Genomic DNA, 25,210 nt, shown 5'->3' with positions numbered 1-25,210 from the left:
CAAGATTTCTTAAAGCACCCAGGGGTGCTTTCTAAGTTTGATGATTAGGCTGAAGATTTCCTCTTTGATGAAGCTGGAAACACAGACAGTATGATAAGAAATGAAGTGTGTGTGTGTGTGTGTGTGTGTGTGTGTGTGTGTGTGTGTGTGTGTGTGTGTGTGTGTGTGTGTGTGTGTGTGTGTGTGTGTGTGTGCCTTCACCACCCTCTGTAGTGATTTGCGGCTGCTGGCAGAGCAGCTTCTGTATCAAACTGTAAAGCAGTTCGTCAGCAAACTCTCGATCGCACACCTGTAGAAATTTGAGGTGATGTTGGCGTTCATGACAAACTTCTTCAGCTTCCTCAGGAAGTAGAGTCGCTGATGAGCTTTCATGATTGCAGTGTCCGTGTGGAAGGTCCAGGAGAAGTCCTCGGTGACATTTACTCCAAGGAATTTGAAGTTGCTGACCCTTTGGACCTTGACACCGTTGGTGTGGATGGGCTGGTGTTCCCCGACTGGTCGTTTCCAGTAGTCCACTATCATTTCCTTTGTTTTGCTGACATTGAGAGACAGGTTATTATCCAGACACCACTTGTACAGCGCCATCACCTCCACTACAGGCCGTCTCTTCGTTGTCTGTGATGAGGCCTATGATGGTTTTGTCATCCACAAACTTGATGATGGTGTTGCACTTATGTTTAGCAACACAGTCGTGTGTGAACAGGGAACACAGGAGGGGGCTAAGCACACGACCCTGTGTTTAAAATAGGTGTTGAGGAGGTGTGCTTACCAACTCTCACCACCCACAGTTCAGGAGAGACGTTTCCAGCCCGAGGTCGACGAGCTTCGAGGCAAGTTTTGGGTTGACCTTTTGGAAAGACCATCTCACATCTTCTATTTCGAGTATTAAGGTTACAGCCTCACTGCCTGCCTGAGGGAAAAGGACCTGCTTTATGTTTTCTGCATCAAAACGAGTGCAGAATTTGTTGAGCTCATCTGCAAGAGACACGGTGGACTGAACGCTGCATGCTTGTTTCCAGTATAGCCTATAACAGAGTCTATGAATTTACTGATGTTGCGATCAGCAGCATTCTCAAATATCTGCCAGTCAGCTGTCTCAAAGCAGGCCTGTAAGATGCCCTCAGCCTCACTGTCCCATCTGTAAATGACCCTGGAAACTGTTTTGTCCTGTTTAAGCCTTTGTCTGTATGCAGGCAGCAGCAGTATGGGACAATGCTCTGCCAAAGCTGGACGGGGGAGGGGTTTGTAGCAGTGATCCAGTGTTTGATCACTGCTGTAGGGACGTTTCTTCATGTTGGCTCTGTTAAAGTCTCCCAACACAATAAAGGCAGCTTCAGGATTTTTGTAATCAAGTCCTCTGATGACGTCATACAGGTCGTCCATAGCCATAGCTTTATCACCACGTGGGGGGATGTAAACAGCTGAAGGAGAGTTTAACTGAAGGTCAGCAGCTGGAGGGTCTGAGTGCAGTGCGTTTTTAAGATACACACATGCATAGCCCACAAAGACTTAACCATGAAGCACACACTCCTCCCCTTTTCTTGCCTGAGTCCTTCGTTCTGTCTCCCCGGTACAGTCGGGGACGCTGGGCGTCCAGTTTGTTGTCCAGAGACTGACCGATTGCGAGCAGGACGCTGGGCAGAGGTGTCTTGTCTCCCTCGGCTTAAACAAAAGAGCCCAGGCAGTACAGTTCAGTACCGCGATGTCGAAACTGCTGTAAAGTCCGCACCGGCTGATGAACGTACCGAATACGTGATTGGGCCGTACGCACAGAAAGAGGAAGTAGCGAAAAGTAAATAATAAAGTTTTGCTGAGATGACTCGGAGCTCTCTGCTCACTCAAGTCCAAACATGTATTTTATTACAAGTTCATCCCAACAGGCCTTTCACTACATGTGATCTCGTAGCTCATCGTCAAAGTAATGAATGTTGTTTAATTACACATCAGAAAGTCACTGTTACAAACGCGCTGTTACATTATTACCAGTTAACCGTATGAAGCTGAGGCCACACACCAACGACCCCACTAAAGCTTTCCTTTAGTATTATCAGTGTTCGCTTACCTGCGCTCTGCTCCTTTCACGCAGTAAAACCAAAAGTACCGGTACTGTCCGCGTCTCCTCAACATCTGTGAACAGCTTGACCTTTTTACTCCCTCCGCCTCCTCCAAACGGAAATCCTCTTTCCGTCCCCAGATCATAACCGACGAGACTTTCTAACGACACACAGATACCTGTGGTAAAAAATACTCCAGTAAAAGTTAAAGTACTGAAGCAACTTTTTTACTCATGTCAAAGTGAAAAAGTACCGAAATGTAAGTAAGAAAGTAAAAAAAAAGTTGAAGGGCGATTCTACCCAGCGGGGTCCCGGCCTGTCTGGTGCCCTGCGAACACTTTTCTGTGATTTCACATGTTTGTTGAGCTGATAGAAACGTTTCTCCCTTCATGCTTCTTCTGCAGCCCCGCTCGAAGCTGATACCACAGACGCACACCGGCGCTGCTCCCAGTGCCAATAAACGGCGTCGTTGTACCTAAAGATAAAGAACACATATAAGTCTGTTTGATTCCAGTTTCTCGTGATGTGAATGTCGTTTGTGTCTCAAGATGATTTTATATCATTCATGAGGGATACATGTGAGATGTGGTTCACATATTATAGGCCAACAAGTCACTTATAGCAGCTTACATAACAGAAATCACATAGAAATGATACTGCTGAGCCTAAAGAGACGAGTTTTGATAATGTAAGGAGTAGAAAGTAAAAAGTAGTCCAAAAAATAAATACTTAAGTACAGATACCAGAAAATTCTACTTAAGTACAGTAATAAAGTATTTGTACTTCATTACTTCCCACCTCTGCTGACCCCTACATGGCTCTTTGATACACACAACACAACATCTGAGCACAGAAGACGTCCTCATTCTTCTTCTCTCGTGTTAACGAGGCAGTGACAAGAAGAACCACACAGGTCCAGAGTCTCATGGAGTTCGTTTATCTCTCATTGCTGCTTTGGAGGCTGGTGGATGTTTGCATTGATCTCTTGGGTGGAGCATCATTCGACCACGCTGTCACCATCTCAAGGTTGTTATTTGTTAAACACTGCCTCTCCCACCAGCTGCATTTCTTGACAGTTTCTCGAGCTCGCCTCACCTGCAGCTGCAGATCCCCTGATAAGAGTTTTTCAGGCTCTTTTTCTACTTTTCTTTGTTCTTCTCACCAGGTTTAAACTGCAGTTCGGACTCAAATCAGCAATAAACCCACAAATTCTGACTCATTCACAAACTCAGCTTTTATAGTATTACACATATTACTGGCCCAACACAGACACAGACACACAGTATGTGTGCTGAGGGCAGACAAACTTCAAACTACAACAATGACAATGTGACCTGACCTCACTGATGGAGCCCCACCTGCTGCTGGCATCCACGATTCTCTTTAAACCAACCTAATGACTGATGGTAGATTTTTGCTTCAGCTGCTGCTTGAGCTGCACTCTGCTCCTCCTGCCGTCGACCTCCAGTGCTCAGAGATCAGGTAGGTCGTTCCTCCCAGTCACAGCCCGGTCCCCACATGGAGCACCTTCCAGGAGCCAGAGAAGGGTGGTGCTCTTAACTATGTGTGGTAAACCCACAAGAGGCTCTGACAAGCCCCGCCCACAGGTCCAACTTCAAGGTGGGGTCAATCAAATTAGATTAATATGTCTCAGAGCTTTTCAATATTATTCTAGAAATATAAATAAACTAATCTTTGTGTTTATAATTAATTGTACGATTGTTCTCTTAATAAATACACAAATTCAGATTCAAAAGAACTTTATTGTCTTATTGTATAAAAAGGTAGACATGTGTATGAAATTCAGGCACATGAACACACTGCATAAAAACACATAATCATACATGTTCATACATAATTATGTATCTGTGGTATTACAGGAAATCGTATATCTGAAATCAACTAATAAAATGCAAAAGCGAAGCATGTGAAGCAGTTTTTCTGTCTCCGCCCCTCCACTGTTACATGTATAACCTCCACCGTGATGGAGCATAGAAGTGGAGAAACCCCACCCACGTGAACCAGTGTCGTTTTTACACGTAACAGACGACCAATCAAAGAAGCTGTTTAAATTGTATCTTCAGACACTTTGTTACCAGCAGTCTGGAAAGCATCTGATTGGCCAGAGTCTCAGTTTTCAGCACGACAACGATCCCAAACACACCGTCAGTCATGGATCGGCCTCCTCAGAGGAAACATCAGCATTTCCAAAGCAGTGTGAGATCATCGTTGTATTTCTTTAGCACCAAATCACAACAACAGTAACCTCGAGGTGTTTCACACTGCAAGGAAAAACCCCACAGTGATACTGAGAAACCCCAACAATCACATATCACATGACAAAAGGCAGAAACATACAAAGAAGAGCTCTGAATGAATTCAGGAAGCCTGGAGAAGGATTCCTGAGAATAAAGGTGGTCACCCTAAATTTGACACAGCACCCATAAGAATAACTACAGTAACAGTCGTAATAATAATAATACTGTATATAGCTTTACTTTCTGAAATGTCTTCTAATCTTAAATTTGCAGACTGGTCTCCTGCAGACAGGACAGAGTGACAACGTCCAGTGCTGCTGATGATTTGACAGTGACAGTGCGCTCACACAGAGGCGCTGATGCTTCAGCAGCGCGGCTTATCGTTGACAGCATCAATAAGACTTTAAGCAGCTCTCTCACTAGTTTGCTTCTTATCGAGGTGCCTCAAGCTTTTTGCACAGCAGTGTGTACGTTTGGTCTCTTTAAAAAAGGAAAAAGGAAAAGTTTGCAGAAGTTAAACCCGATCGTTGTCTCACAGCACCGAGTCTTGAGGCCTCTTTAACACTGCTGTGGGGTTTTCTTCCCCTAAAGAGAGAGACCTGTGAGAAGGAGAGAGGCAGAGGACGAACTGAGATGGAGGAAAGATGAAGCCAACGCTCCAGGAGCGAAAACTGCAGTTCCTCTAGCGACCACTAGAGGCTGGTTCAGTCCCCATAGACTCCAATGGTAAAATGTTCCAGCAGAAATAAACAGGCTGCCTGACGTGATAAAAACTATGTGGAGTTGAGTTTCTGTCATATAACTTTAAGGTTTGTAACTGAGAGTTTTATTGATTTATTACCTGCAAAATTCTTCTCCAGTGACGACTCGGGCCACAGACTTTCGATAACGCTCTGAGCTTCCTCACAATCATCAAAGTAGAATTTCGGTGCGATGGTCACGTCGTCTCGCTCACAGAACTTGAGGTTCTGTCTCAGTCGATCGGAGTCGAACTTCAGCACCTGAAAAAGAAACAGAGGATAATTAACACGTCTGTGCAGCTGGATTTGTAGCAATGCTCGACGTGAAGATCTGAGCGAACGTACCTGTCCGCTCTCCACATGCAGGGCGAGGGCGACGTGATCCCAAACATAATACTGTGGGCAATCATCCAGCTCCCAGGCTTCCATCAGGTTGTCCTCAGGTCTGTAGTCCAGCTCATACCTGAGAGGAAGCAGCATCTGAATCAGCCCACAGAGGTTAAACTGCATCACTGCGCCTCACTGACGCTGCTCAGGTCAGCGCTGAAGTGTAAAGACACTCTGAGTGTCCTGAAGTCACGGCCTGGTTTCTGTTCAGCATCAGTGTTTGTCTCTCACTAACTCTGAACTACATCACAGTAAAACTGGACCCGTGTACTGTCTGTGGCACAGGAACTAGGTCCTCCTTTCACCACCATCTTCTCACCGTGAGTCTATGTGTTAGTAAGTTTCATTAACGATAATAAAGTTATTTTACAAATTACAGACAAATCAGCTGATTCTGAATCTAGCAGCTGTTTTTTAAATGTGTTTAAACTTGGAGTGGCATGACATCATATACAAACACTGGTGTTCAGTAAACCAGTTTGAGATGATCTGGCCTGTGTGACATGGCGTGTTACCCTGCTGGAAGCAGCCAATCAGAAGATGGCACAGTGTGGTCGTGTGAGGACGGCTGTCTGGGAAACTCCCAGCAGATGAGCAGCTCCTGAAACACTCTGGGTCAGACCTTCCCCCTCCCATCCTGATGCTCAGCTTCGGTCGTTTTGATCACGTCTACATGTCTACATGCACTGAGCTGCTGCTCAGATGTTTGAGAAGGTGTATCTAATAAACTGGCAGTGAGTGTGTGGTTCGGTGGACTCCATGGAAATCTTTATGTGTTTCTTACCAGTGTGTCCCACACATGGCCTCTGGTCTCCAGATGAAGATGTTTTCTTCTCGTCTGTAAGCACAGACGGCGTTCGGGTCGTCATCGGGAAGCTCGGGGTACTCGGAGAAGCGCCCGTCATCGTGCGGTCTGTGGACCAGCACAGTATACACCACTTCCTGTTTGTACAGGGAGGTCTTGAACACTCGCAAGACGGGTGGAGCACCGAAGCAAAACTGGAGACAAATAAACAGGTTTCAGTGGAGGGAACACCACGCAGAGATGTGACAAGTGCTCAACTTAGAGCTCTTTGTTGGTGTCAGACTGTTTCGTGAAAGGCTGGTGACAGATTTATAATCTTTGCAGCACTGGTTCCTCCCATGTGTTTGGTGCTTTGTGGTCAGGTACAAGGACCAGACTGAGAATGAGTGAAAAAGCAGCCAATGTCTAAATAAAAGCTCTGAAAAGGCTTCAGGAAATCTGTAGGACTCTTCAGATATCACAATCAAGTCTGGCTGTTGGAAGCAAAATGTAAGGAAGACGTTTACTCACCTCTACACCGAGGTTATTACACGGTAATAAAACTACACCAAAATTAGACCTTATATACAACAAACTGAAACTGAACGAAATGAAATTTAATGAACATGAAAAACTAAAGTAAAATTAATTTACAAAGGAAATGTTTTTGTTTCATGATTTAATATTCTGGTAAAATCACAAACTGCCTGATCAGGTCAGATGGAAGTTTTTATGAGGCTTCTCCTCATATTTGAATATCTATGCAGATAAATTACATCTTCTCTGGTCTTTTCAATAAATACAATAATGAGTCACAAAGACTAAAACTGAGACCGAAACTAATAAAACTAAATGAAAACGAAACATTTTCAAACTATAAAAACTAAACTGAGACCAGCAAACTGAACTGGAGACTTCCTGAAACTGAAATGATTTAAAAACAAAAAAGTCTAAACTAAATCAATTTTTTTAAAACTGCAATAACGTGGTCAGCAGAGTTTTGAGGGGCTGTGTGCTGGATGAACTGAACACTTGTGAATAAATAAAATTCAGTTTGTAATGAGTCAGCAGGCGTCTCATCAGTGTCTGCTGTAATAAAACAGCATTATCAAAGGTTAGTAAGTGTTTTAAATTTACACTGAAGGAGTCCGTACCTGCTTGCTGTAGGCCTCCAGCACCTCCTCCACCCTGAAGGTGAAGCGGTACGATCCATACCTGGACTTCTCACTGAAGGCTGGAGAGGAGGCGAACTTCCACAGGAACCTCTGCTGCCTCCGGGCCTGCTCCTTGGTCCGGTATGGGAAGGTCTTCTTCAGGAGCCTCCTCTCAGCTGACCGGATCTCCTCTGGTCCAACAGCCAGACTCCACCACACCAGGGACGGCTCTTCAGGGTCCTTGACGCCTCCGTGTGGATCCTTGAAGCCTCCATCCTTCGAGATCCAGCACAGTGACCCTCTCTCTGTGTCGTGTTTCACATGAGAGACGTGAAACTCCGGCCGGGGGTACGGAGGGATGTATTTTTTATTTTTGAACAGGTATTTTTTCCTTTTCGTATCCAGGTAGGAATGTCGAGCTTTCGATTTCAGCTCTTTCAGCTTTAAGTGTTCACCCCTTACAAAATATTCTCTATAGTCTCTGCGGTTTTTTCGCGTCTCCATGATTAGATGAAGGATGGTGGCGATCATAAAAACTGTGAGGACCACGCCCAGTAACTGAAGCTGGTTACCAAGAAATGAAAGTTAATTTTTACAGGTTTAAGGGGAAGTTCAAGAGTTTATCAAGCATTTCATCTTGCGAACAGACAAACAGACACTCATTTTAATTTTAATATACATTTTTCTTCTTTTTATGTTATATTTATTTATTTATTGTTAATTCGTTTATTGTCACAAATCAACTCTAATTAGAATTCTGACATCAGGAACACGAGGTGAGGAATCTGTGTTCACCGACAGTCCGTGAAGGCATCGTGGACAGCGGCGGCCCCGCCGACGTCGCAGTCACATGACGAGGTGGACAGAAACAAACATGGCGCCGCGAAAGTAAGGAAAAGTGCTGGGTGAGTGTTTGTGAGCGGAGCGCTGGCCTTCAACCGCCGCCTCAGCCGCTCGGAGTGCCGGGCAGGAGCGGCAGGCTGACCCGCTCTCTAGCGTCACGCTTTAGTTGCGGGAAAACCGAAAAGCGCCAACTTTTAACGGCCTCTTTTCGCTGACTCGTGTGGTCAGCTTGTTTCCATATCAACCGCTGCCCTCGCGCCGTGTGAGCTAACGTTACGTCCAGTGTGCGATGTTTCAGGCCGCTCACGCGCCTCTGTTTGTCTTTGTGTTAACGCAGAGGGCAGTTTGTTCAGGCCCCACCGCAGGACAGATGAGAGGAGGGAGGAGAAGAGGAGGAGGAGACCCACCATCATCAGGTGAAGCAGGTAGTAGGCGTGGCCTGAGGGCTGTCATTCATTCTGCTGTTTGTTATTAAAGACGGAAACAAGCGGTTCGAAGGATTAAAGCTTCGTGTTTTGGGGGTGAACTGACCCTTTAAATAATCCCGCTGAACAATCACAAACTTAAATTATTTAATCGTGACCATCAAAGCAAACTTCAGACTCGTATCACACATTCATGCTTGTTTTCTCAGCTGCTGTGCAAAAGTCTTGAGCCACCACTCATAATTATTTGGGATTTTACTCCATTGGGGACTTTTCTTTACATTTAAAATCAAAAAATGTGGAAAGAAAAAACAAAGTTTGGGGTATGGAAAGTATGTTTGAACCAGGAAGGTGATTCCCAAAGATCTATTAGCTGAAACTAGGTATATCTCAGCATGGTGTGCTGTGTGTTTTTAACAAAGAGGAGGAAGCTAGACGAGTGGAGGACAGAAGAAGTGAGAGGTGTTAACAGCAGGTGACAGTCATGTCCTTCAGAGAGAAGACCTGAGAGATCACTGAAGCCTCATCAGGAGTGGTCTCAGGGGAAGGATGGCTCTCAGGAAGCCATTCTTAAAGAAGGGAAACAGGTATGCCTCATCACACCTGAACTGGATTTAACATTAATGGACACAGGTCTGGTAGAGCAACCAATCAAAATCATGGTCCGAATGTGTGGAGGAGGTCAGGAGGGAGCTACAACAGCGAGTGTCTACAGCCGTCTGTAAAACATGGTGGAGGCTGTGTCGTGGTCTCTGCTGTCCTTCAATCAGTGTGTTGATCTCATCGAAACTGAATTATCAACTCTATGAAAGTGCGGTCAGATTTCCACACGCCATCAGTACCGTCTGGAAACATCTGACTGGCAGCAGCTTCGTTTTTCAGCATGAGGCTGATGCCAAACACACTGCCAGTGCAGGAGAAGCCTGAGGAACACCATCAGTCACAGATTGGCCTCGACAGAGCCCGGACCTCAACATCCCTGAAGCAGAGTGAGATCATTCTGATGGAGAACAGGACAAAAAACAGAAACATCCAAAGAAGAGCTTTGAATGTCCCTCAGGACGCTTGGAGAATCATTTCTGAAGATTCCTCAGAGAGTTCGGACTGTGCTGGAGGATGAAGTGATCCGACCAATTATCGACTTCACCAATCCAATGATGATTGGAGCAGAAGACAATGGTTGGGTGGATCCTAATGTTACGGACTGTGGTGATATTTGAGATCAGAAACGACGTGTTAATAAAACCCTGTTTGGAGCTCGGCAGCCACATGTTTTATTACGTGTTTATGGAAGCAGTGGATCTAAAGATGATTACTAATAACTTTAACTCAATGATTTTACGGCTGGTTGGTTTATTATTTAGAGTTTTGTGTGTCTGCTGGCTGCAGTTACTCAGGAATAGAGCAAGATGGCGCTGAGGAAGCAAAAGCTCATCGACGTGGCCTCTGAGAACCAGAAGGAGGAGGACTCGCAGGAGGACGAAGCTGCAGACGAGCAGGTGAAGAAACGCGAGCGTCCTGAATGAACATGAGGTCGCTCTCGTGGAACCAGGATCAGTAAAATCTGACTGATAATCTGGCAGCCGCATGAAAAACAACATCAGAACTGTTTGTCCTTTTTTGTCTCTGCAGGACGAGCTCTCGGCGTCGCTGCTCGCCACGTCAATGGCGAGGGAGAAACGGCAGAGGGAGAGCAAATCCAAACCTAAAGGTGCAGAAGCATGGAGGTGGAATCAGGGCATTTCGGGAGGTTCAAGAACTGCTGAACCTGTTTCATTTTGAGGGTGTAAGCAGGACTTTGGTGATGAAGCTCTGTGTGTGTGTTTGCAGAGATGTCCGAGGAGGAGATGATGGACTTGGCTCTGCGCCTGAGCGAACAGGAAGCGAGCGCCACGGCACTCAGACGGCAGCAAGAGGAGGAGGAGGCCATGATGAGGGCTATCAAGGAGAGCGTGAGTACAGAGCTGGAGCAGGCGTGCACGCATCTGGGTTTTATTTCTGTCCTGTTTACCTGTCGATCAGCAGCTGATGGCAGTTTGCACCAATCAGGGCCTCTCTGCAGAGCGCCCGCTCTTCTTCTCTAAGACGATGTTACAGATCTGCGTGAATCCTGACATTAGCATGGTTTACTTTTATGCGCTTCTGAGAGTTTCATTCATGTTCTTTAAAGTTAGCTAAAAGCTACAGAACAGCACAGATTACAATGCTAATCTTAGTAAATAAACAAATCAGAGCGAACAGACAAATGAATGCAGAGAAAGATGTTCCTGCTTTTCCTCTCACAGATGGTCGGCCAGACGCAGGCGTGCCGGACCCCCAAGAGTCCATCTCAGCCCGCCGACGTTTCCCTCAGGCTCTGCTCCCGCCGCAAACTAGCGTACTCGAACGGGAAGACAACGCTCGCCATCGATCGAGGAGCCTCAGAGGACGGCTGCCTTCAAGGTAACACCGGCGTCCATCTGAGGTCAGACTTCACACCAGGAAATAAATATGAAAGGCACTGTTTCTTTGTTCCAGCAGGATCTGGAGACGGTGACAACGGGAATTTAAAGAGGAAGAGGAAAGCGGGGAGTCCTCTGCCGGAGATGCCAGACTTGTCGCAGACTCAGGTCTACTCTCAGGCGTCTCCCTGCAGCTCCGAGTCTCTGCCGGCTCTCCCCGACTCGCCGCAGGTTCGTCATCGTCTGCGATCTGCAGGAAAACGTGCGTCAGAAAAGTCGTTTAAAGGTTCATCTCTTTGTTTCCTCCCAGAGCTCCGACTCCACGCAGATCCAGGACTCACAGCTGCATCGGTCTCCCGTCTTTCCACTGACGGGCTGCCGGGCGGAGGTCCGCATCGGCCGGCTGAGCCAGGACCTGCTGGACACCTGCAGGAGCTCCGGGTTCGTGCTGTGCTCTCAGAATGGTTCGAACGCCACCCAAAAGTCCCGTCGTCCCGAGAGCCCGACGTTCCCTAAAAGTGACGTCGCCTCATGTCCCAAAAGCCCCGCCCTGTCTGGCACAGATCCCGACAACAGCGACGAGATTGAGCCGAGCCCCGAGTGCGCTAAAAGCCCCGTGTTTGGCAGGAACGCTCAGCACGAGAGGTCGCCGAGCGCCCGCAGACCTCGAGACGCCATGCGCAGCCAAGACGGTGAAAACTCAGGATTCACGTTTTCTTCTCAGGACAGTTTAACCCCGTCCGTGAGACCCACGTCCCCCGTGTTCCCACGAAGCCCCGGCATTCCTCCATCAGAACGGTTAGCATTCCCAGAAAGTCCCAATAGAGGACAGGCCGAGCCGAGCCACGCCCACTCCGAGAGCCCCGTTTTCGGACTGCAGCAGCAGAGGTGCGAGAGTCCTCCAGCCAACAGGAAGGTGAGCTCAGAGGTCGCAGTGCTGCATGCAGGGTCAGAGCGCGCTTTCCCCCAGAAAGCCGAACGCTCGATACATTTACGTGGATTCTCTGAAAGCGTCACGATGAGACGCTCGATCGTGTGCCTCACTGGTCCACACTGGGCACTCAGTTATTTGATGTTTATGTGACTTTTCAGACTCTTTTCTCTATTTTCGTTGCTCTTTATTGCAGGACGGTCAGAGTCGATTGGACGGGCTGAAAGCGTCCGAGTCAGGTAGGAAGGTCGCCCGCTCTGCTTTCGGACTGTGTGGACTGTGTCTGTTTTTATTGACGGTGTTTTTATTCTGGATTTCCTCGATGCAGACGAGCTGAGCGGGCAGGCCAAAGCCCCGAACCCGGCCGAGAGTCAGCTGACCAGCGATATGACGCTAGTCTGGTCTGACGGGGACGAGGACGTCACGGTACACAGCTGATCATTTTACTACAAGAACACAGCTCAGCTTGTCCACACAGACTGCAGATGAAGACGGGGCGATGTCTTCATCTCTGTCACATCATCTTAAAAATGTCGTTTTTTGCTTTTTTGTTTTTCCTGCAGCCGACCGGCTCTCCCAGCCCCGTCTTCCCAGAGGAGACGTCAGTTCATCAGGCGGAGAGCCCGGCGGCCTCCCTGAACCACGTGGCTGCTTCTTCAGGGGCGACTGGATCAAACTGCAGGTACGAAACCTCACGTGTCAGCTGTCAGGCTCACGAGACTCTGGTGAGTAAAAGATGAGGGGAGCGGGATGTTCACCTGTTTCTCTTTTTCAACCCTGAAATAACATTCACCTGTCTCACAGCCTACGTTACACCCACCCTCAGTCACCTGAGGTGGTTCATGCTCGTCCCAGCGCCTCCTCCCTGTCGAGGTTATCCAGGCAGATCCAGCTGGGCGATGTTATAAGTCTTTCATGGCCTAGAAATACCCTGAGGTCCCCCGAGAGGGACTGGGAAGCTTTGCTTGAACGGACAGATAGATGGAAGTGTTTCCTTAGAAACAAAGAAGGCGTGGCCTGAATACAGTCAGTAAACACGTGTCTGTGTGTTTTGTTCACGTTACTTGAATCCAGCTGTAACGTTTGTGCACACACAGACAGGACAGTGAAGTCCTGCTGCCGAACGAATCATGCAAACCAGTTTCCGTCTTCTCTCTCTGTCTGTTTGCAGCCTGCGTCCTCAGAGCAGCTCCAACAGACAAACTTCGCCTGAAACTTCTTCCAAGTCCGGCACAGAGGAGCCGCGGCCTGATCGCAGCAGGACGCTCTCCTCTGTCGGCTCTGGAGAGTCCGCCGACTCCACCACGGTTCACTACTACTGGGGCGTTCCCTTCTGCCCGCGAGGCCTCGACCCAGACACGTACACGCAGGTGGTCACGCTACAGATTACGATCATTTATAACGGACTCGTTTACACGTTTACAGCACATCATGGTTCTGACATCAGGACGAGGCTTCGCTGCTGTCTTTTACTTCATGCATGAAATTCTGCAAAAATAATTAGTGACTCTTTCAGTAATTAAATGTAGTTTTGGTCTTAGATGTGACAGAAGTCAACATGGCCGACGTTTCAAATGTGAAGTCAGCGTGTCTACAAATAATCCCTGAAATGTTTACACAGTTTTTTTTCTACTTGTGGAACTTTATGATGTCACAGAGGGGGGGTATGGCTATTGTCAGTCAGAGAAGCCCCGCCACCTGCTGTTTACGAGGGACAGCCAATCAGAACAAAGTCATAAAAGGCGGAGACAGAGGATGAGCCGAGAGGCTGCAGAAGCCCCTGTTTAGGATAAAGAAGGATTATTTTCAGCTGTAAATCATGCAAAGCAGCTTTAATGAAGTCCAGGGATTGTTTCAAATTTATTTTATTGTGTAAAATAAATTTGTTTGTTTTTATTCTTAAAAATGTCAAAATCAAATCTGAGTCACTGTGAAATCAGTAACGTGATGCGTGTGTGACGGAGAATGTTGACCCGAGTATCATAAGCGTGTGTCCACTCATCCTTCCTGTCGCCGCTCAGGTGATCGTGGCTCAGATGGAGGTTTACGAGAAGACTCTGAAACGGGCTCAGCGGCGTCTGCTGAGGAAGGCGGAGTGGGGCGAGGCCGTCCTGCCGCAAACGGAGGTACAAAAATGTCTCAGAAGATTACGTTTGTTTGCTTCTGTTCCAGATGTTTGAACACGTGTGATGTTTTTAGGAATCGCCGTCGCACGAGTTGCCCGCTGGATCGCCTCAGCGTCACGCCGCTCGCAGGTAAAACTCTGCTCTCGGCCGTGAAGCGGCGTCTGCTTCGTGTTTGGAGGTTAAAGGAGATTTCCGTCTGATCTGACGAGGAACGTTCGATTTGTTCAAACTGGCTTTCAGACGAGGTCTCAGGCTGAGGAGCAAAACTCAGGATGAAGCTGCTGATACTCCGACAACGGAGGAGAAGGAGGAGGAAGAGGAGCAAACGAAGACGGAAAACAAAGAGGAGGACGGGAAGAAGGATGGAGACGAAGAACCGATGGACGCTGAGGACTGTGAGGTTTGTCCAGGTAAGGATTTTGTCTCCGCTGTCCTCACGCCTGAGCCTGAGTTCAACGTTTTTCTTCAGACTAGAAGAAACTCATCAGATTGTCTCTAATCAGGAAGTTGAGACGCCGAGGCTGATGTGAGTGTAAAGGACCTGAATGCAGTGAGAGGAGTGAACAACGATGCTGTGATATGTTTGTGTGCTTTTATTATCTGTGTTTTCCAATAACGTTATTCTTCATGTGACCTCAGAGACGCAGCTGAGCGGCGACAGCAGTCAGGACGTGACGCTGGTGTGTGACGCAGAAGATCAGGTGAGTCTGCTCAGGTGTGCGGGAGAAACTCGCAGACAGGAAGTCAGGAGGTTAACTGCAGGTCCCAACTGACTCCTCCTCCACCCGGGAGCAGCTGGCGGTCCTCGCTCTGCTCAGCCTCCGGTTCGTCGCGTGCAGGACCTGCAGAGCAGACTGGGACCGCCGTCAGCGGCTCCTCTCCATCACGGTGGAGTTTGAGTCTGACAGGAAGGACTGCTTTCAACTGATTAGCAGCAACTAGACTTTCAAAATAAGAGTGTGGAGCTTGTCTGCTAGTAAATGGATGGTGTTAGAGAAGATACCTGCAGCACCGTCACAGTGACGATTTCATTGATGAACGTCGCCGTGTGTGTGTGTTCATCCTTTATATCTGAGCTCATGTGTTCTGATCTAACTGCGTTAAAGCTGATTGGCCGACTCTGACAGGAACTGGTCCTGAGTTTCCAGGGCAGCACGGTGCTGCAGTGGTTAGCACTGATGCGTCACGTTGTGGATGTTCTAGGTTCAAGTCCACAGGTCAGCACCACCTCTGCATGTTCTCTTCCTCAGAGACACGAGACCCTGAACTGTACAAGCAGCAGGTGGAGGTGCTGGGTGGGTTTGTGTGTGGCAGCAGTCAGTAAATAATGTGTTAAAGTGCTGAAATAATGTGAAAAGTTTGTCCGCAGCCTGCAGCTAAAACTCCGGAGATTCAGATGATCCTTCACGCTGATCCTCCCTCCAGGAGCGAGCCACAGGTGGAGGAGGTGGAGGCCGACGGTAATCAGACAGAAAAGCTTCATTTTCACCCTCCATGCTGCGTGTTTAAGAAGCTGAAGCTGTCATTTATCCTCAGCTCCAACAGGTGAACAGATGGAGGCGGACGTCCCCGTCAGGAGCAGCGAGGGCGGCGCCGGTCAGCCTGCGAGCAGGGAGGAGGTGCAGGAGGACGGAGGGGATCCAGATGTGGAGGAGATAAAGGACCAAGCGCCGGAGCCGGCCGTCGTCCCCCGCAGCCCCGAGACCGCCGTCGACTGCCCGCTCTGCCAAGCGTCCTTCCCCGCGAGCAGGATCGAGATGCACGCCGCGTACTGCGACGGCGAGGTAGCAGTCGTGGAGGAGAGGAGGCCCAAGGTCGACTACATACAAGGTGAGTTGTTTTTTTTAAAAATCCGCAGAGTTCATCAGGAACTTTAATCGTTCAAACGCAGCGAGCGGCTCGAAAAAGGAGAAACAAGAACAGCTCAGAGAAATCTGCGATGAAAGAAAACACAGAAGAAGAAAAACAACAAAGACGTCAAAGAACAAAATGATAAAACACTGCTGAAGGTTCATAGATCGGAAAGATGCTTTAACTGTCACACATGCACTGTAGATGACAGAGGATGGTTTATTTTGTCTTACAGCAGCCACAGAGTAACTCAGTAACATAAGTTACATAATAGGAAAAAAGAAGGAATGAAGGAGTAATAGAAATGAAATAAATCATAGAATAAAGAAGCTTTTATATAATAGTGAAGTTCCACTGTTGTTCAGCAAGCTGCGATCATAAACCCGAGCTTCCATGATCGGGACGTTTGTTTTGGTTTGTCGTCATCGTGGAAATCTTTCGGACATATTCAGAAGCAAAACCTTTCCTCTGTGCTGCGTCTCGTATATCCGAGCCGATCGCGGCTCTGCTGGAAGCTGCACTGTGCAGTCACACTCGTCCTGTGTGATGGTTTTAAATGATGATTCATTCTGCGTCAGCCAAATATATAAAGAACACAGTGCTTCACGTTTTGAATGAAATCGGAGTTCAGGCTGTGTCAAACTCGGGCGTGGCGAGCGTGGGCGTTAGATTATCGGAGTAATTCACAGGTAGAAAATCAGTTCTCTCAAGATTTTTTTATTCCAAACCTTCACATTGAAGCTAGTTGGATGCTTTTCTGTATCAGTGTGTCCAATTTTAAACCTAACAGTGACAAAACGCTGCCACCCTCAGGCCAAACTGGGAATTACAACATGAGTCACCGGTGAGAGTCAGATGTGGCATTTTGTGGTTTGATTTGTGGTTTCAGTCGGAGCTTTGTTCTCCTCTTTAGTGTCACGGAAGACTCAGAGGAAGAGAACACACAGAGCGAACGCCGAAGACACAAATGAGGGCGCTGACGTTGGCAGGTAGGTGTGTCTGCGGCGATGTCTACATTAGCTGCAAGAGCTCTTTGTTTTCTGACTCGCTGCTTTCTTCTAAATTAATCCAACAGGAACCAGGAGAAGTGCTACATCTGTCAGAGAGCCGTGCCTCTGAAGGACTACAGCCGACACACCGAGCTCTGCATCCAGCGCCACGGATCCAAGACTGCAGCTGTAAGCCGGCGACGCTCTGAAACCACACACCTGTCTGCTTGTAGCTTAGACAGTCCACCAGTTTAGTCTGCAACAAACCGCGATCAGCCTTTTTTTTCACTGTGTAAACTCAAATCTGTTTACAAAGAAAGAGCAGGCACATTTGAGCCGCTCGTTTCAGTGAAACTTTAGCTCGTCATCTTGGTTTGGTTTCGTGTTTTTACTCTGGACCCACTTGTTTTTAAATTTCTATAGTAAGTCATGGAAAACCAAACATGCTACTGTGCAGAGCAGGGCGATATGGCCAAAAATATTTATCACGATGTACATTTGAAAATTTGCATTATAAATGACGATATAATTGATGCGAGACAAAATACAGCCCCACAACTTTACTAGCGCAAAAAACACCCATTTATTTTCACTTAAACAAGCAGCTGTTTTTTATGTACATTAAAGCTATATAAAAATGTAACAGTGCAAATGCAAATTCCTTGCTGAAAGTTTAACCAAAAGGCATTTCCAGTGGAAATGGGCTGACATATCCTGAGCATAACCATGTATAATATCCACTGAAGTTAAAAAGAGGTGCTTTGCAACATTAAACTGCAGTGTGCCAAATAAAAAGCCAAATATGTATTTTTCAGACCATAAGGTGCACGGGATTATAAGACAACAAAGCAGTCAGATAAATCAAACTTTATTAAACTCATTCTTCTTGCTTCCTCCACTTCTGTACCATTGATTCATTAATGCTGTATTCTATCACAGCGGCTCTATTCCCATGTTGTTGCAGTCTATTAATGACTAACCTCGTATTGTGGATGGATTATCTCAGTTGTTCTCCTGACTGAAGTTTGGTCCGTTTACAGCATCCTGCCATGCGATTGCATTTGTCTCTAACTATCAGGAACTTTAACGTTAACTTTTATTGAGTGGAAAAAGGTTAGCATTCATCCTCTAGCTTCACTGTGTTTATGCTAACATAGCTGTGTCGCTAGCGATCACGTAGCACATCATTATATACCAGCTAGCCCAACTTCAGTAACCCTACAAACGTCACTGCTGTTTAGTTTCCTGTCTTCATTTATGTTGGAAGTGATAGCAGAGCTGTACGTTTGAATTTTTTCAGAAATCTCTCAGTCAGAACATGCTATATCATGCTTAGGTAACTAGCGAAACTAGCGAGCTAACTTCTGTTAACTTCCTGCTAACTTCTAACTCGTTAAATGTAATAAACTCTGTTTTCATGGATGCCTGGATGTTAAACTTCATAGTTACACCTGGTAAAGCAGCAATGCTGATCGTTTTATTAAAGATGAAAGAATTTAGACAGTTTTTAACGCTCAGTGATGCTGCAGTGTTCGTTTGACCTGAAGATACGGAGTTTAGGACCCAGATTACTCCCAGATTTACGAGCACCTTAGTCCGACAAATACGGCAATAGACCCTGTGCACGAGAAAACGCTAACTTCCTGGTTTGAGACCGGATGTGGGGTTGTACATTTCTGGTAGCTTTACTTTGCAGTCAATCGCTACTGCGAAGATATCCTCCAAAATCATGTCCAAAACTGGAAAACGGAAAGATGGCGTTAAGTTACAAAGAGCAGAAGGTGGGAACACTCACCACTGTTGTGTCATAAAAATCTAATGATCAGTTTTGATGTTTAAAGCGTTTAGATCGATCAGTTGTTTACATCACTCAACACAAGCAGAACTGCATCACTGCAGCAGAAGACACATCGTCCACATGCAGAAGCACATCTCTGTATAGAGACTGGTCTCATGATTTAAACAGGCAAATGTTCAGCATTCAAACTACAGGTGAACAATAGTCAAACCAGATGTTTCCCCGTTATGTCGAGATCAGCTAGTCCAGTACACACACACACACAGCATGTTAACAAACCGTGAAAAAAGCCACACAAAAAATGAATGATTGCTGGTAACGGTTTCTATACATTAGTATTTACAAAGGGTATGTTGTGACTTGCCTTCAAAATTATAGTCGTCCCTCACTATAACGCGGTTCACCTTTCACCTCGCTGTTTCGCAGATTTTTTTAGTGCAAGTTTGCGCTTTTTTTTTTTTTTACATCACATTGTGTCCTGCGTCCTGATCACTGCTGACGATCTCCTCCGTCTCTCCTGTACAGTACAGAATCGCTGCATCGATGCTAGCAGTGTGACTCTGAAGTGCAGCGCTGTATGTCCACGATGTCCACCAAACGTTTTGCACCGTCAAAAATAAAATTGGCTCCTTGATTTCACCTCTTGCTGGTTATTTGTAGAACATAACACCCGCGATAAACGAGGGACAGCTGAGAAATATAACATTTGAATCCTTTTTCTCTTTTGCTCTGAGGCGCGGGGGAAAAATATCGACAAGTCGATGAACATCATTTACAGATATATTGGGTAAATGCCCGAGACATCTATAGAAATGTAAATCGCCGCTTGATTCATTCATTTGCTTAACTTGTTTTGGACCGTAAACCAGGCGCGAATAGGACACCGGAAACAAAGCTCCCCACAGGAGTTTCCGCACCGGACGTAGCATATGCTAACGTGCACATAGTCAATAACAACGGCCGCTTGCATGTTCTACAAAAAAAAAAAAAAAGTTCTTTGGTGGGTATGTGACAGACAAACACCACCACTGAAGTGGGACCATCTTTACAAACCAATTCTGGATCATCCGTTTCACTCAACAATCCTCCACCTCCCTTCTCATTCTCCGTTACCACCGTGCTTTTTCGGCCATGTGCGCATGCGCGTTTTACCCATATTCTATCGTGATATTTCATTTTCTTATCGTTGCCTAACATTGTACCGATATTACCGTGAACGGTATAATATGGCCCAGCCCTACTACTGTGTTGTAGTGTGAGCGGTGAGGTCTTTATCAGCACTAAAACATGTAAAACATGAAAATACAGGACCAATTGGACCCTCTGGCAGCCCTGCTCTGGACCCCGGGCCTTATGTTTGACACCCCCCTTTGCCAGATGGCTTTGGCGGTGTAGATCCACAGGTGACAGTCTGACAGGAAGCAGGATGTTCGTAGCATTTTTCCAGGAGAAACATCAAGGAAAATGTGTAACAGCAGCAAGCTTTTATTTTGAAATCAGACACCTGTTGATCCTAAATTACAGCAGGCTTTTGTTTTGTTATTCCTAAACTTAGTTTTTATTGTTTTTTGGTTAAAAGCAGAGCAGACGGAGCAGGAGACAACAGACAGGGACATCATAGCTCAGGTGACGAAGAAGAGAAGCTGCTTGAAAAGCTGAAGAGTTTCATTCAAAGTGCCGACTGTTGGTGTTAAAAGAGTAAAAGTTCAGTAAAGAAACTTAAAGATGTTTAAAAGTTGTTGTTTTCTGATCTTGCAGAGGGGAAATCTGCTGCTGGCTCTGGATCAGACGGAGAGCAGAGACTCGGGTACGTCATCGTTGTTGCTCTTTGTTTTTCTTCCTCTGAAACACAAAAATCTGAATGATAAAAAAAAGCAAAGGCTGTATATAAAAGATGGATGTAGCCCCATTACGGTGGTTTGTCATTTGATGTCATTGTTTTTTAGGGGGTTTTCCTGAAGGCAGAATTTGCCAGGTTCAGATGAGAGCGCGGAGTGCTAAGCTATCGGCTAATGCTAGCTAGCTTTGTTAGCATGTATAATTGACTGCATGGTTGTATCACAGATACCTGCTAATAGTTGCTGAATAACAAATTTGAAATCACCATGTTTGTAGCACAGTCATTGGACGGTCTGAGGCAGCCATGTTTTTACAGCCACGCCCCCAATAAAGCAGCCTGCAGGAACGTTGCTGAATTTACTGTTCAATACGTAAAGGTTTTTTTTATTCTGAGCAGTGATGAAGAAATCTTCTCATTTATCGATTTATCGTGTGATGCTGCTGATGTGATGTCAGAGAGCCCGAGGCTCCGCATGAGCGTTTGATTCAGTGGAAACGAGCTGACAAAGAAAAGACTGTCGGATCATTAGCTGTATGTATTATTGTTATTATTATGAGTTTATTTAGGTGATTTTCTTTAACTTACACAGAATAAAACAATGATGATAAAAAACAAAGAAAAAGTAAAATAGAGTAAACACTGATGAGACGTTCCTGTGAGCTCAAAGCTTCCAGCAGAGAGGTCTGTTTGAGACGGCTGCAGTTCCTCACGCTGACCACCAGAGGGCGTCTGACGCTCATATCTGTTTTTGCTTCCTCGTTTTTCTTTATGACAGCACTGTCAGCAGGTCAAAGGTCACACAAGTGACATGTGAAGGAGCATGCTCAAAAATAAAAGCCTCCGCCTGTGGACCTGATGGGAGAAAAATGCCAGAGTCCCGACTGCTCTCTGCAGATCACAGGAGCTAAATGAAAACCCAAAAGTCTGAGTCACAGTTAAACATCTTCAGCGACAACTCGCCGTGACCTTCGTGCAGAGCGGAGCGTCTCGCTGTCAGACTTTGTCTTTTGTTTCCGTTCTCACTGGAATTTGTTTTTCCGAGGCGAGGCCCGCGCCGGCCTTGGCCTTGTTGCAGTGTAGTCTAACGAGCTTAAAGGGAGGAAAACACGAGGAATGAGTCTCAGATGTCCACGATAAACGTGTCCAAAGCTAAACGCTCAGCGCTCAGGCTTCAGACTGGGATGGAGTCAAATTATAATCTCTTTATTTAACTTATTCACCAAACTGAGCCGCGCTTCACTGAGCAGTGATGAGCTGCTCGTCACGTTTCAGCAGCAGGACTCAGTTACAGCCCTCGTGTTTCACAGGCGTCCTAAATCAAACAGTCTGGCCTCCCGAAGGTTCACCGTGAAGAACTTTCTCACACATTTGAACCCTGAGATGAAGTTACTGAGTGGAGACTTTGATAGTTCTGGTATAAAGTCTTTTGTTATGATGATTATTGAGACTCTGATGTGACTGATTATAGATGAAGCTCCAGGTTTTGTTCTTCTGTTATCAACGTTCCCGTTTCTAAAAGTCAGGGACACGGGGTCGGGATGTTTCTAGAAACGGGGAAAGCTGTTGTCCTGCTGATGTGATGTCACCGCTGAATCAGGGTTCATAAAGTCACGTTTTCCTGCCTCGCTGTTTTTCTGCAGATGCTGGCCCGTCTGGATCCAAAGTCCTGCCCGGGTAAGGCGCCTTTAAAACAGCTCTGGGTTTGAAGTCCAGCTGTAAAGACACCTGAAATCTTCCTGCTACACCCTGTTTGCTCAAGTTTTAGACGCCTGAAATCTTCTCTGTCTTCATTCTTTCAGTGATGTCATCGATCTGCGGGATGATGATGATGACGAGGAGGAAGTGTCAGCATTCAGGGTCAGTAACTCTCCCATCAGGTCCTTCACACCCATCTCAGAAGCCGCCGACTGCCTTATCGACTTCAAGAAACAGCAGCGAGCCAAGAAGCCGTACCAAAGACGCCGATGAGGGCGGAGCCTTAACTGGAGCCCACAGCGGGCTGAAGGACATTTCTGCAGATCAAACTTTTGAGTGCTGAAAGTGCGTCGGGCTGACGCTGAAGATGTCTCAGTCTACCTCCTCATGAACATTTCCTTTATGTTACTGTAGCTTCGCTCAAACATGAAATGAAATTAAATGTTGGATTTTCTGCCTTTGATTTTCTGTCCCGTCGTCATGGATACTCGTGTGGAAACAGCGGGTTAGATGCGCTGAGGCGCTGCTCACTGCATTTACAGGTGAGGCCAAACCAAAGTACCTGCAGTTCCTCTAGTGGCCACATGAGGCGGCAGTGAGTCAGTCCCCATAAACTCTCACAGTACAGTCGAGTTTTCAGCTGATCGTTTCACTCGGTGTGCTTGTGTGCGCTGGCCTTCGGTGAACATTCTGCTCGCCGTGCTCTGACACACCTTTGTGTTGCTGAGCGACTGGGATGGGTGGGATTAGAAATGAGTCTGTCAGAGGGACGCCTCAGGTTAGAGAGGCGAGGCTGACGTGGTCTGGACAAAGGAGGAGAAGAGGGAGACCTCGGAGCTCTCTGGGTGTCATCCAGAGCAGGATAGGCTGGTTATGGAGGCAGGTGGTCCGGCGTGGTGACCTCTGAGGTCACTGAAGGAAGAAGTGCTGAATGTGGCTGTGCTGAAGTCGTGACTGAGTGATTGTGTCAGCTCAGAGTTTCCTAGATTACCCAAGAAAAACACCGCAGAAAGTCCGGTGTGCCCTCAAGCAAGGGTGTTGTGCCATCACAGTTGGTGCACCTCAGCAGCATCAGACAGACGGGCCTGCAGCTGGTTGGGTGAAGGTGTCTTTTGGACCAGCCTTTTCCTCCGTCGTGGCTCAGAAATGACACTACAGCACCAAACTGCATCTGTCATCGCTCCAGGAGAGTGACACGCCACGGCATCCAGACCTCACTTTCCTGTAACGTAACAGTAACATCGAAGACTTCCTGTAAACCAGAGGACACCACGGTTAGAGAGGTTTGCTCCACAGATGAACTTAACAGTGTCGGTGCTTGAGTCGAGTCCCGCTCTGTGCATTGTTTCCTCGATCAAAGATGGACGAAGGCTTGTGATGTCACTTTCTGGGTTTTGAGGCCTCAGCGTCACCATTTTGGCTGCTAACCTGTTCACCCGCTGTTGGCAAGCTAGCCCTTGCATGGTACCTGCTGAGTAGCACACTGAATAAACGCCTAGCATGAAATATTAGTTCTCAAATAATTTAAAAAAGGCTCAACAGCACAAACACGCTGCAGAGGCCCAGGGAGTCCTGCTAGCAGCCTGTCAGTCACAGAGGCCACGCCCCCTAGCTTTGAGGAACAGGCTGTCTGTAAAATCCGTCACCGCCGGAGCCTCGAGTGGCGCCGGAGGAACTGCAGTGTAATGTGCATTATTCTTACTCAGCCTCCAAACTGAGCTAAAGAAAGAAAAACTAGAAGTGCTTTGTTTGTCTTCACAAGACAAAAATGATCAAAATCAATATTGTTGTGAATGTTTTCTATAAAATCTCATAAACGAGTGTTTCCTGTTCTGCACTGACTCGTCCTGTGTCTGAACACTGAGAGTTTCTTACTTTGCAGTGAAAGTCAGTTTACTGATTATTCCCGATGTAAGTGAACGCAGCACTGATGAGTTATCTGAAAACATCACCGTCCTGTAAGATCTTTCTGCCTCATTTTCACCTCTTTGGCCACAAAACACTTGAATCGAACCTCTTCCCATTTCTTTGATGAAAACAGACTTAAATGAACTGCGCTGAACTCCGAACACTTCGTGTCCTTCATCGTTCGTCCTTCACACGATCTCTGCACCTTCAGGAGGCCCCAGACGGCCTGTCGTCGGGTTCATTTGCTCCAGCCTTAGGTTTCAGTTTCCTCGCAACATTCTGTGGCCGCTGTGTTGAAACATTCGCTGTCTCAACGCTGAGCGAGTTGCACCACCAGGCGAAAGTTTAGAAAGAATAAAGGCGCAACTTAAGTTTGGATGAAGAAATGAGCTTCTTAGAATAACGAGCAGCACAGGTGGAGCCGGGGTTTCTGCAACTTCCTGGGTTTATTTAGTGGACAGGTTCTCTGAAACGAGACGAAGAAACCACCGAGCTGCTCAACGATGAGTAATCAGTGAGTCACGTTCTTCATACACCACCACACAGTCACCTGACAGCTCCAGCTGTGACCTGACCGATGTATGATGAGATGTATATAACTTTATATATGCAGGAATATCGGTGTGTGTACTTTAAGAGCTTTTACTCTGAAAATATTCACAGGATCAAGGTGAAATGTGACGTTTGTGTACTGAAATAAGTCAGCTGGTTCACAGGAGGTTTTTCTTGCTCGTTTTCTTGTCAAACATTTCTTTTTTCCAGAAAAGCTGGAAAACTGTTAACGCTTCTGTATTCTGGCAGCTCGGCTCGAGCTCCTGAAGCCCACCAGGCCTGACTCCACGTGGGTCGGTAGCTGCATCTCGAGGATAACCATCTCCCGTCCTGCTGGGATCACAGGGAAAGCTCGGACATTCAGGCTCAGGCGTCTGGGCACCTCAGGTGTTGTGGGCGTGTCCTAGTGGCAGCTGGCTCTAGAACGCCTCAGT

The 25,210-nt window shown here is 46.8% G+C and overlaps 3 protein-coding genes across 11 annotated transcripts; 1 reads left to right on the top strand and 2 right to left on the bottom strand.

The window, feature by feature from the left end:
- Positions 1-9: 9 nt before the first annotated feature.
- LOC146661258 (uncharacterized) lies at positions 10-3,547 on the bottom strand. Of its 4 annotated transcripts, XR_014913596.1 has the most exons (4): positions 3,413-3,544; positions 2,308-2,529; positions 2,063-2,214; positions 20-73 (listed from the first exon to the last, which is right to left on the bottom strand). XR_014913596.1 is itself a non-coding variant. In XM_085421374.1 (2 exons), exons 1-2 carry the CDS (start codon positions 583-585, stop codon positions 10-12), a joined length of 360 nt encoding a protein of 119 aa, XP_085277500.1. In that variant the 5' UTR covers positions 586-1,944. The 4 variants fall into 4 exon arrangements, 1 of the variants encoding a protein (XP_085277500.1); XR_014913597.1 differs by having other exon boundaries at positions 2,063-2,529; positions 3,448-3,547; XR_014913595.1 differs by having other exon boundaries at positions 2,063-2,529.
- A 266-nt stretch (positions 3,548-3,813) lies between these two features.
- On the bottom strand, positions 3,814-8,127 carry LOC146661257 (uncharacterized). The gene is made up of 5 exons (XM_085421369.1): positions 7,378-8,127; positions 6,224-6,438; positions 5,398-5,515; positions 5,154-5,313; positions 3,814-4,911 (listed from the first exon to the last, which is right to left on the bottom strand). Exons 1-5 carry the CDS (start codon positions 7,906-7,908, stop codon positions 4,898-4,900), a joined length of 1,038 nt encoding a protein of 345 aa, XP_085277495.1. The 5' UTR covers positions 7,909-8,127; the 3' UTR covers positions 3,814-4,897.
- Positions 7,647-22,779, top strand: uimc1 (ubiquitin interaction motif containing 1). Of its 6 annotated transcripts, XM_085421367.1 has the most exons (24): positions 7,656-7,782; positions 8,145-8,282; positions 8,558-8,645; positions 10,035-10,144; positions 10,278-10,356; positions 10,476-10,597; positions 10,931-11,087; positions 11,166-11,317; positions 11,397-12,002; positions 12,214-12,256; positions 12,346-12,443; positions 12,581-12,699; positions 13,189-13,387; positions 14,039-14,143; positions 14,217-14,272; positions 14,384-14,553; positions 14,783-14,844; positions 15,513-15,603; positions 15,680-15,973; positions 16,908-16,983; positions 17,070-17,172; positions 20,540-20,588; positions 22,262-22,295; positions 22,421-22,779. In XM_085421367.1, the coding sequence occupies exons 4-24, from the start codon at positions 10,055-10,057 to the stop codon at positions 22,587-22,589; spliced, it is 2,874 nt and encodes a 957-aa protein (XP_085277493.1). In that variant the 5' UTR covers positions 7,656-7,782; positions 8,145-8,282; positions 8,558-8,645; positions 10,035-10,054; the 3' UTR covers positions 22,590-22,779. The 6 variants fall into 6 exon arrangements, with proteins under 6 accessions (XP_085277491.1, XP_085277494.1, XP_085277489.1 ...); XM_085421365.1 differs by having other exon boundaries at positions 7,647-7,782; positions 8,558-8,636; positions 10,931-11,317; XM_085421363.1 differs by having other exon boundaries at positions 7,654-7,782; positions 8,145-8,265; positions 10,931-11,317.
- Positions 22,780-25,210: the final 2,431 nt, after the last annotated feature.

The sequence above is a fragment of the Rhamphochromis longiceps genome, linkage group LG10 (genome assembly GCF_057381845.1).
Source record: "Rhamphochromis longiceps isolate RC_006_pf linkage group LG10, R_longiceps_female_GT1.1, whole genome shotgun sequence".
Classification (NCBI taxonomy): Eukaryota; Metazoa; Chordata; class Actinopteri; order Cichliformes; family Cichlidae; genus Rhamphochromis; species Rhamphochromis longiceps.
The sequence above is the reverse complement of the archived record's forward strand: the minus strand, read 5'-3'. Positions and strand labels throughout refer to the sequence as shown.